Below are 12,473 nucleotides of genomic sequence, written 5' to 3'. Positions count from 1 at the left end.
GAACACAGGGTCACGGGGGTCTGCTGGAGCCAATCCCAGTCAACACAGGGCACAAGGCAGGAACCAATCCTGGGCAGGGTGCCAACCCACCGCAGGACACACACAAACACACCCACACGCCAAGTACACACTAGGGCCAATTCAGAATCGCCAATTCACCTAACCTGCATGTCTTTGGATTGTGGGAGGAAACCCACACAGACACAGGGAGAACATGCAAACTTCACACAGGAGGACCCGGAAGTTTAACCCGGTCTCCTAATCTCCGAGGCAGCAGCGCTACCACTGCGCCACCGTGCCGCCCCTTTATAATTCATGATTTATTTAAATATATTTGTTCATATTCTACAATTGGATGCATTCATTTAATTCTTAATGTCATTACATTATATACACGTGACAATACAATTGAAGGTCATCCAGCTTAAATTCAACAAATTCAAAAACTAGTGGCCAAAATTGGCACAGATACACAGAGGACAAGAACCATTAAATTTCAGACTCTTACACAAAAAAAAATCACGTTGTCAAACCTGCTCAGTCCAACTCAGGGCCACAGATGCACAGAGCTTATCCAGATCCTGAACAGGGCACCACTCCATCAAAGGACCCACCCACACAGGGACGATTCACAGTTACATTGACAGACACACACACACACACACATCTCTGGGGATGTGGATCAGAGAATGTGATCACTCCACACAGATGAAGCCTGGACAGAATTCAATCCCTGGAATGTTGGATCTGTCAAAATGGCAGTGCTAAACTACCTTATTTCACAAATATTAAAAATGGGCTGTAAATACTGTTTGATTGAAGCTTAATCAAATGTTGAGTAACAAGTCCCTACAGGGTCCCTTTAGTCAAAACCCCATCTGAGCCTGATGGAACTGTTTTTGTGGTGATCCTCCACATGACCAACACTTTTTAACAATTTCACATAAGTAGTGCTCAGGCCCTAAACGGTATCATTCTGTTTGGTTGTTTATTTTTGTTTTTTTATGTAAATTAGAATAATAATGTCCATAAAGAATTTCTAGGCACAGCCAGGGTGTTGAAGGGGTCCGGTTTGGTGGACTCAGGATTGGGTCACTGCTTTTTGCAGATGATGTTGTCCTGTTTGCTTCATCAGGCCGTGATCTTCAGCTCTCTCTGGATCGGTTCGCAGCTGAGTGTGAAGCGGCTGGGATGAGAATCAACACCTCCAAGAGACCATGGTCCTCAGCCGGAAAAGGGTGGAGTGCCCTCTCAGAGTTGGGGGAGAGATCCTACCACAAGTGGAGGAGTTCAAGTATCTCAGGGTCTCATTCACGAGTGAGGGAAGAATGGATCGTGAGATCGACAGGCGGATCGGTGCGGCATCAGCAGTGATGCGGGCTCTGCATCGGTTTGTCGTGGTGAAAAAAGTGCTGAGCCGTAAGGCGAAGCTCTCAATTTACCAGTCGATCTACACTCCTACCCTCACCTATGGTCATGAGCTATGGGTAGTGACCGAAAGAACGAGATTGCGAATACAAGCGGCTGAAATGAGTTTCCTCCGCAGGGTGTCTGGGCTTTCCCTTAAAGATAGGGTGAGAAGCTCAGTCATCCGGGACGGGCTCAGAGTAGAGCCGCTGCTCCTCCACATCGAGAGGAGTCAGATGAGGTGGCTCGGGCATCTGATGCCTCCCTGGTGAGGAATTCCGGGCACGTCCAACCAGGAGGAGGCCCCGGGGAAGACCCAGGTCACGCAGGATGGACTATGTCTCCTGGCTGGCCTGGGAACGACTTGGGATTCTCCCAGAAGAGCTGGAAGAAGTGGCCGGGGAGAGGGAAGTCTGGGCCTCTATGCTTAAGCTGCTGCCCCCGTGACCCGACCCCGGATAAGCGGAAGAGAATGGATGGATGGATGGAGAATAATAATGAAGGCTTGGTTATGACTATGATTCTGTTACTTAAATTCTTATATACTTAGACGTTTATTTCATCACATTTATTGTTCATTCAGGCTACTAATGAAAACAGAATGTACAATGACTGCCAAATGACTCTAGAATACTGGATTCGAGTTCTGGAGGGCTTACTGTCCATGTGGGTTTCTTTCCATACCTTACAGACGTACACGCTGGGTGGATTGGTGACTTAAAACTGGCCTCACATGTGTGGTTTAATGTTCCCTGTAATGGACTGGCGCCATGTCAGCAACTTGTTCCTGTCTTGTGCCTCCTGGTGTCGGCACAGACTCTGGCTCCATGCAATCATGTATTGTGTTATTTGCTCATACAAAAAATAAAAATAAATTAAGTCTGTAACATAAATCGTTTTCCAGAAACTTACAGTTAATAAACAAATGCAAATGTCTAAATATAACAATACAAAAAAATGAAGTCGTGCGGTTGCTTCACTGTCCTTATTAGCCGGCATGTACAGGTTACAATTCTTGAATAAAATCAATGTTCCCGTGGGAAACACATGCAAATATCCGCGAAGCACCGGCCCAAACGGGGAAAAAGAATCGCCGAATGGTATCACCTTGTCAGCGCTAGTAATTTACAAAGGAAATACCTTTTAACGATAATTAACTGAAGTGTTCCGCATAATGCGAAACTGAAAACATAGTTTTCATTATCAAAAGAATCCCCATTTGAGGACACACTGAATTTCTTCCATCAAAACCTTGTGTTTTTCACTTTCTAAACATCAATAGAGAGCTTTACCCAAAAATGTGACACTTATGACGGAGTACTCCGTAAACGTTTCAATAAACAGCTGTTACCACACACCTGCGCACTGTCTCCTTGCTTAACAATTTGTATTTGCTCCTCCTCCTCTCTTACTACCAGCACACCTGCTACTTCCTACTGTAGCTACCCGCAGACTCCCACCCATCACCTTTTCTGATTGGATTTCCGGCTGCGCATATTTATGCAGTAATTTAATGCTGATTGGGTGGTTTGTTTATTATCTGCCTAATTTATGTCTGCTCTTCCTCCTAAAGCAGTTCCACTCCCCGCACTGCTCTCCGCCCCCATACCGCCCGAGCCTTTTATTATTTTGATAAGAAGCCCGCCCGGCTGCGCAGAAGCGTGCAGTAGGCTAATGATGATTGGGCTTCATGTTCACGGTCTGCGCAGAATTGATACTGTTTGTTGCCTGGTACAGATCTCAGCGTCACGTGTTAGAGACTCTGCGACAGCAGGAAGCGTACACATAATGCGCAGTAGTGTCAACAGCAGGTTTTCCAATTTTAAATAACTATAAGGTAAACTGTATGGGTGCTTAATTGTTTTATGCTGTAATATGTTGTTCTATATTGAGTAATTGTTTTTTTTTTTTAAACTAAACAACTTGTTAACTTGTTCAGCCTTGAGTTAGGAGAGGGGCGGAGCGAGGCTATGCTCCCTCAAGCGATATGTGTTTTATTCATTAGTCCAATTAGATGTTTTGATATTTTATAGACGTGGGTTCTTAGATTACACGAACATGAAACGGGCAAAATGTAGTTATATGTCGCTCTTCTGTAACCAAACAAGTACATGGAACAGGCTTTTACAAACTATCGAATCGATGTGGCCTTTCTAGTAAAATGCCTAATATATCAGCCTCTGCCGGGTAGTTCATTAGTTCGCTCCTTGGTATTCCCGTTGTTTTCAACTACGCCGCCTCGTGGTGAAAAAACAAAAAACTCGCACACTTTTAAATCTAGCTCTGGTAATGCTCGTGTGAGAAATTGTATTTATACGTAATAGATAGTCATTGTCGTAGCATGTGTCCAGTCTTGTAACAAAAATTACTTAATTACATAAACTGCTGATTTTTTTTAACTGCCTTTCATACGCATACTTGTAAATAAAATAATCACACTAGCTGCCAATTTTTAGTCTTTCGTATATAGATGCTATTTTACATTGTCTTCTTTCCTTTTAATACATGTACCGTATTTAGTTTATATTGTGACTTTTTCTTTTGTCGTCATGCTGCTATGTGCTGCTGCATCTTGCATATGCAGTTTCCTCAAAGCTTCAGAGGTTCGGGTTAGAATCTTTACCTGAACACAAAGAATTTGTACATTCTTCCAGTGTCAGTTTGAGCTTTCTTCTGGGTGGTTTGATTTTGCCTTGTGCTTTATATGCATAGATTGTTCAGATCTGAAGGCAATTGAAGTTATTTTGGAAGAAGTTGCTATCCATTTATCTAATTTGAGTCTTGGAAAAAAAAATAAACCCCTTGATTGCAACTATCCATGTTTGAACCTGCTTAATTCAGTTCAAGACACTGGTGGCCCTTCTTCCAGCATCAGATACAGAGCAGGGACCAATCTATAACAGGGTGCCAGTCTGTTGCAGCCTACCATCATGTTGCAGCCTGATATTAGGAGGTGGCAGGAAAACCCATGAACATATGTGGAGAATGTTTGTAATTATAAGTTGCCTGAAGAAGGGACCTAAGCTGCCTTGAAAGCTTGCATATCTGTTCAGTTAGGCAATAAAAGGTATAATTTTGCTTGACTTCTCATTGCATCATATTAATGGAAATGATTGTTAAATACACAATAAAATTGTAGATATCCATTATGAATGTGTTAACTAACTCCCTGCACAGGTTTTGTCAGGGGAAATCTCACTCTTCTAATACACAAGGGATTTATTAGAAATTTAACTTGGTAATAGTGAATTGTACATACAGGTATTATTTACCTTGATTTTCCAAAAGCTTTTGACTTGATACTCCATGAGAAACTAACTATTATAAATAAGAAGCATGGATGCAGATTGTGGTTTGCAGATATGTGCAGAATTGACCTTAACACATACTACTGTGCATTAGGGTCGGTGATCTTTTTCCTCAAGTAAGTAATACATAAGGTGGAATGCTCTTCAAATGTATATTATGTCTGTAATACAATGGACTCTTAATATTTTTTGGTGGAATGTTTGTATCATCATTATTTAAATGGGCAGGTTCTTCCTCTTAAACACACTCCTTCACAAAGCATTTTCCACCCCAATCACTGCTTTTAGACCTAAAGTTGTGCAGAAAACAGATTTTTAATGCTTCTCTAACACCCTAAAAAAGTATTGTTCAGCTCCTGATCCTCTTCCATTTCACTTTTGAATCTGAGATCCCAAAGGTAAAGGCAATGGAAAATAAGTGCCAAATTTTTGATTTTACTTTTGTTATTGTGGTGACTTTAAAGCCACAGTTTTATTTACCAAAATATTTTAGTATATGAAAAATATAAACAGAATCTTAGTTACTTTTTATGTTTGTATTTAAAAATTTGTTTTGCTAATTAGTTGTCAAAGCATGAATGTAAATTAACCATTTTAGTTTACCAAGGACTGAAATCTTGCTTTTGTAATAATTTAATTGAATGTGTTATTTGCAGCACACACATTAAATTGTTAACAATACTATGAGAAATATGTTGTTTTTTACTTATTTGTTTTATTCTGTTTTTCTAGGCATCTTAACTTAAAATGGTCTCTCTTGCTTTACCTCTTACCGATCACTATGACGATGTTAACTGGTGTGCCTTTTCTAATGACTTCTTTGCATCCTGCTCATTGGACAAAACAATTCGTCTTTATTCAGTCAAAGACTTCTCTGAGTTGCCATTCTCCCCATTAAGGGGCCATGCCTATGCAGTACACAGTTGTTGTTTTGACTCATCTGGCAAGTTCTTGGCTTCCTGCTCAACTGATGGAGTGACCCTACTCTGGAGTCTGGAAACAGGAGAGACGGTGGCAGTCCTAGTACATCCCGGTCGGAACCCTGTTAGGATATGTACTTTTTCTCCTGACTCTTCATATCTGGTATCTGGATCAGCTGATGGAACTGTGGCATTGTGGGATATGCACTCAAGAAAGCTTTGCAGGTATAAACTGAAAATGTCCACATTTTGGTTATAGTCAAATTTAAAAAAATACATGCTTATCAGCTTTTATTTTCTGCATTCCGTAATATTCCCATACTGCTTCTATGAATATAACACAAAGAAGAAATTCAGAAATATTCAGTACCTTTATCATGAATAACAATATACTTTTCAGTGTAAAATACTGAGTTTGTTGTTCCCATCAGAATTAGTTAGGCAAATTCATAATAGCATCACATTATGGTTAGTTTTTATATTTATTTAAAATTTTGTGCTTTACACTTAAAAAAAAAAAAAATCATAATCATACTTAGTAGTAAATGGTTCCTGCTTGTGCCCACTGTGGCTAGAATTGGCGTTGACTTCCCTTGACCTAATAAACTAAATTACACAGGTCTATAAAATGAAACAAACTAATTACTGTATGAAGTTTTTTTTTGTTTAACTATTTTCCACTAGAGAAATATAGTGGCGCAGTGGACATTACTACTGCCTTATAACTCCACGAGGGTGGTTTTGGAGCTCATGTCTTTATTGTGTTTTTACTGTTTTCTCTGTGTTTGCATATTTTTTCTGTTAGCAAAATAGGTTTTCTTCTAACACTCAAAGGTATGGAGGGTAGAATAATTACTGTCTTTTCCTTTTATGACCAATATGAACGAGTGTCAGTAGGACTGTGATTATTGACTGTCACAACTTTTATATGGTAAGGTTAAATTACACAAAACAATGATTAGTGTCTGCTTTGTGCCACATGACACTGGGTGACACCCAGCTCTCTGTAACCATAAAACCTGGGTTAATTAGGTTCTGTAATCATATACATTGGTTGATTTTTTTTTTTTTTTCTTTCTGGTGTAGTCTGCTTGCATTTGTTCTACAAATGAGCATTACCTGTAACTGCATCACACATAGTTTGATTTTTTTAATGCGTGTGCGTTAGATCCAGATGGCTTTTTTCAGACTGAACCTGAACCAGGCTTTGCACTTTGCCTAGTGGCAGGCAGTTTACAGGACTTTACTAAACTCCTTGCACAACTTAGTCTTTGCTTCACCTGTTTCCATAGTTGACACCTTCGTGCTTTCTGGCACCTCTCGGTCTAATTGAGGGATGCCCCAATAGGTCATAGGTACTAACCACTTTTCTACCACTGCACCTTGCACCTGCCTCTGCTAAATAAATCCTGATCCATGTCCATTCAGACCTCTGCTTCTTGCTCTCAACCAAGAAATAGGAGGTACACTTTAGGAGGTTGGGAGTTGAATTCTTCTGAAATAGACCCATCCGCTTCCACATAATCTTGATCTGATTATCCGCGATTTTATGCAATTTGTATTGTTTTTTTTTTGCCTAAATGATAAATGTTATGGTTTTTCATGATCCAAAAAGCAAGTTTCATTGTGCCTCAAACAAAAATCAACAGAAACATGTTCAGATTAAGGATATTGGGACCCACATCCAAAGTCAGACAGCATATTAACTTTCATGATGCCTTAAGACAGCATATTAACTTTCATGATGCCTTAACAAGGTCACAGTAAAGACTTTGATTACCCAAGAATGGCAGTTAGAGCATTTCCTAGAGTTTACTTTACCAAAGTGTGAAAAAATTAAGATTGATTGTAAATGTTGTTTATGTTTCAGCCAGGGTTTATTCCCTGGTGGAGGAGGAAGAGGAGGTTGGGAGCATGCACTGATACAGTGTGTTTCTGCGTATTTTTGGTTTATTGTAATTTTTATATATTTTTTTAAGTATTGTGCATGTGGAAAAGAGAAGTCTGTCCTGCTGTGTTTAGTCTGTTACCACTATTATCCCCCTCAGACAGTTCAGTGTTTGGCATATTGTATTAAAAAGTTTTAGCAGAAAAAAATACTCAGTAAAAAAAACAAACACAACAAAGTAAAACAAACATTGTACCCATACTAATACTGAAATATCGGTAGTAATTATCATTACAAGATAAAATTACATCAACGGTGGGCCATTTTGAATCAGCCTGCTTGTTGCCACCCAGGAGAGAAAAAAATTTTGCTTGAATAGATGTTTTCCCATAATTGTGGACACTAGGAAGTATTCATAGGAAGTAGTTCTGAATGTAAGACGGACAAAAAAAACAAAACAAAAACTTCATGACCTCTGGACATTTAGGGCACAACTGGCAGAAATCAATGGACAATCTACAGAAACTTATATGTATCTCCCGATTTAAAATAATGAGTTAAAAAGTGGTGGTGGCCTTTTCTGTGACAAAATTTGTTGATTTGAATGGTTGCCTCATTAAAGCTAAAATCATACAAAAATCACCCATATTATCAACTAGTAAAATACCCGCGCTTCGCAGTGGCGAAGTACTGCCTTAAAATTTTTATTAAGAAGAAAATTAAACCTTTTAAACTGAGGGAAAATAAACCAATAATTATTTGTTAAGGATCTCTTTGTATACCACATTGCGAGTTCGGCCCTCCGGTTGTAATATGACCAAGCTGTGCACTGAGCTTACTCTTGAGCATGCAATGTACAGTTGGCCATGTGAACAGTAATCTTGTTTCAAATCTCAAATCTGCTGTCATAATCGGTTTGAGTTTCATGGTTTGTTTCAATTACGACAGTATTTGTAGGACTCGCATCTGTCAAGCGTTGTAAGTATACAACCTGTTTCATCGATTTCTTTACATCCAGCTTTTGAGAGTTTAAACATTCATAAACATCAAAGTGTTCACTACTGAAATCGTCACCTGTCAATCTAAGATGTTTAAGAGGCATTGGCGGTTGTCAAAAGGTGTAAAATATTTGGCCATTTCGGTACACTTGAAAGCGACAACCGAACAATTCAGCGGCAGCCATCAACTCACATGCAGATCCATAGGTGAAGGACTTAAGCATTTCACTCTTCTAGTGCTCCTGTGTAGTGTAATTATCTCCTGTACCGTCATCAGTCCACACCTTGAACCTGTCCCAGTCATTCAATACATAAGACACAATGTTCCTCGGGATATCAAGAGTGAGCCTGATATGGCCTTGCAATATGTAACAAAGAGAATGGAAAAGGTAGGTGCCATCTCCGGGCATGGAAACCACTCAGTAAGTGACAGTTCTTTGATCGATGGTGATCACCTCGATAGACATGTTAATGGGGTACGGTTGGAATGATAAAGGAAATGGGTACCTGAACAATGTAAAGTAAGTGTAAAATACCTACACAATAACTATAATCATAATAAATGAACAATAAAACAGCAGAGAAGCCATGGATTAAATAACAAGGCTGTAGTGATCAGCAGGGAGATGTGAATCCCGTGGCGAAGCAAGGAAGGGAATGTAGAGACTGGACCGACGGACGGCTTTATATAGGCAGGCAGCCAACAACGTGGGAGGTGTGGGGATGGGGACCCAACGCCTCACACGGTCACCGAGCTGCAGGCTATGGATGTATATATGTACGTAAGCAGGATTCAGTTAGCGTTGGGAACCCACATACCAAATTTGTTGAAGATGGGCCCATAAGTAACAAAGACCGTTGAAAAGTTCAATATTGCGGCCGACAGTGGCATCATACCACCGAAATAAGTACGTACATAGGTTTTGGTTAGCACAGGGAAGCCACCTACCAAATTTCGTAAAGATGGGGCCAGCCTTCCACCTACACGGGAAGTTGGAGAATTAGTGACGTTGGAAAGTTCAATATGGCGTCATACCATCAAAATAAGTACGTACATCGGTTTCGGTTGCGCAGGGAAGCCGCCTACCAAATTTCGTGAGGATGGGGCCATAAATAAGAAAGTTAAACATGGTGGACGTTGTCGACCGTTGCGTGTAGCATTTCGAAATGAAACCTGCTTAACTTTTGTAAGTAAGCTGTAAGGAATAAGCCTGCCAAATTTCAGCCTTCTACCTACACGGGAAGTTGGAGACTTAGTGACGTTGGAAAGTTCAATGTGGCGGCCGATAGTGGCGTCATACCACCAAAATAAGTACGTACATCGGTTTTGGTTAGCGCAGGGAAGCCACCTACCAAATTTCGTGAAGATGAGGCCGTAAATAAGAAAGTTCAACATGGCGGACGTTGTTGGCCGTTATGACCATTACGCGTAGAATTTCGAAATGAAACCTGCCCAACTTTTGTAAGTAAGCTGTAAGGAATGAGCCTGCCAAATTTCAGCCTTCTACCTACACGGGAAGCTGGAGAATTAGTGATGAGTGAGTGAGTGAGTGAGGGATTTGCCTTTGTAGGTAGAAGGCTGAAATTTGGCAGGCTCATTCCTTACAGCTTACTTACAAAAGTTGGGCAGGTTTCATTTCGAAATTCTACGCGTAATGGTCATAACTGGAATCTACTTTTTCGTCCATATACTATAATAGACTTCTGCTCGATGCCCGTGGGAGGCGTAATTTAGTGCCTGCCCATATAAGGCTGTCCGTCAGCGGCAATCCAATAGAAACACTGCCGCTAAATATTCACGGGTGAAGGACTGTGCTTATGCAGAGGAAGATGAGATGGTCAGGGTGGTGTTTGGGACAAACTCAGCGAAACTGCGAGAGAAACTTTTAAGTGCCGGGTCTTAGCTAACTTTAAATACAGCCGTGGGGTGGAAAAAGTCAATGTCCTGCTAAAGGAAGACAGTGTAAAAAAAAAACCCTGTGCATGCAGTGTGTAACGTCTCAGATAAAGAGGAAGACGAGCTGTTTATTGATGCAGTAAGAAACGAATCAATGAATGAAACCTGTTATCTTTACAACGATTGACAAACACGGAATGTAACTTAAACACAACACATCCTACAAATACAAACCTGATTGAAAGAAATAATGATAATCAAATCCTTGATGACAGCACCACTCATAAAACAATTACTGTATATTGACAATCATGTTATGTTATTTTTAAAATGTTCCCTTTTCTTTTTCATAACTTCTTAAACACACTACTTCTCCGCTGCGAAGCGCAGGTATATATATATATATATACACTGTATATATCCCGATCTATATACTCTCAAATAGACAAACCACACGCCGTGGCGCAATGGTAGAGGCTTCGCCTCTAGCGCTGCTGTCCGAGGTTTGATTCCCGAGAGGGGGTGCACTGAGTATGTACGTGCGCTTCCCGATTCATTTTACCCTCGCATCCCCTTGGTTTGAGACGTATGAAAAAATATGCAGTTAACGCAGAAAGACAGATCACTAATTGAAGTTTTATGAATAACGGATACAAAGCGCGTTCCTAAGACTGATCGGAGGCAAATTTCATTTCAAAAGACTACCCGATGGAAGCCTTGATAAAAGCGTGTTTTTGTGCAAACTGTCCAAATACGAACCTGATTGAAAGAAATTATAATCAAATCCTTGATGACAGCAACACTCATAACGGTCACAAAACTATTACATTCACAATCATGTTACGTTATTTTTAAAATGTTTCCTTTTCTTAGCACAAGCACAGCTGAGAAGCTTCGATGCATGTACTCCATAACGCGTTAAAAAAAATAACGTATTTAATCACACTTTCAATTCCAAGCAGAGGGAAACTTTTGTCAATGCATGATTTCCTGGTGCATCGATTACACTGATGCACACATTAGAGCTACAAAAATGTTAGAGTCGGAATAAAGCGCGTTCCTACGACTGATCGGAGGAAAATTTCTTTTCAAAAAGACTACCCGATGGAAGCCTTGATAAAAGCAAGGTTTTGTGCACACTGAAAAGCAAGCAAAATTAGATGCATTACAGAAAGCGGACTTTGTGGCTCTTACTGGGGATCATTGGACTTCCATGACCATTAGTAATTCTAATTACATCTAATTATAAAATGTTCAATGATCACACTGTTTTAGCCTAATGTACAAAATAAGTTTGGCTAAGGTTACTCAGAGTTTAAAGGTGAAGTTGGTCAAATTACCTTTTATGTTTCTGCCTTATTTTTTTAACAAGAAAAACTGCACTTTATGTTGAAGTTTTTGTTATTATTATTTAAAGACAATACCATTCTGAAAATGTACTTAAAGTACTTAAAATACCAGTTTATTTTTAAGTCTGCCCAATTTTAGCCAGGGATAATATTTTTGTTCCTGTTTTGAATTGAAATGCAGTTTAAAAGCATTTTTTCAGAAGTTAAAAGAGCTTGAGTTTACAATATTCATGTCCATGTCTATTATTTGATTCTGTCGCCCACTAAAACCCTTTTAAATTAAAAAAAAAAAACATTTGCGATTTGGGGCATGTGTGATTACATACGATTAATCAAGATTTATTATTACACAGCCTGTAATTAATTAGATTAATTTTTTTAATCGTTTTCCCTTGCCCGGACGCGGGTCACCGGGGCCCCCCTCTGGAGCCAGGCCTGGAGGTGGGGCTCGATGGCGGCGCCTGGTGGCCGGGCCTGCACCCATGGGGCTCGGCCGGGCACAGCCCGAAGAGGTAACGTGGGTCCTCCTCCCCATGGGCTCACCACCTATGGGAGGGGCCAAGGAGGTTGGATGCAATGTGAGTTGAGTGGTGGCCGAAGGCGGGGACCTTGGCGGTCTGATCCTCGGCTACAGAAACTGGCTCTTGGGACGTGGAATGTCACCTCTCTGAAGGGGAAGGAGCCTGAGCTAGTGCGCCAGGCCCAG

The 12,473-nt window shown here is 40.4% G+C and overlaps 1 protein-coding gene across 1 annotated transcript in view; it reads left to right on the top strand.

The window, feature by feature from the left end:
* The first annotated feature begins 3,122 nt into the window (after nt 1–3,122).
* Nucleotides 3,123–12,473, top strand: part of wdsub1 (WD repeat, sterile alpha motif and U-box domain containing 1) — a 109,995-nt gene continuing 100,644 nt past the window's right edge. The window contains exons 1-2 of the mRNA XM_039757459.1: nt 3,123–3,244; nt 5,448–5,860. Of these exons, the coding sequence (XP_039613393.1) occupies nt 5,463–5,860 (398 nt within the window). The 5' untranslated portion in view covers nt 3,123–3,244; nt 5,448–5,462. The remainder of the gene's footprint in view (nt 3,245–5,447; nt 5,861–12,473) is intronic.

The sequence above is a fragment of the Polypterus senegalus genome, chromosome 6 (genome assembly GCF_016835505.1).
Source record: "Polypterus senegalus isolate Bchr_013 chromosome 6, ASM1683550v1, whole genome shotgun sequence".
Taxonomy (NCBI): domain Eukaryota; kingdom Metazoa; phylum Chordata; class Cladistia; order Polypteriformes; family Polypteridae; genus Polypterus; species Polypterus senegalus.
The sequence above is the reverse complement of the archived record's forward strand: the minus strand, read 5'-3'. Positions and strand labels throughout refer to the sequence as shown.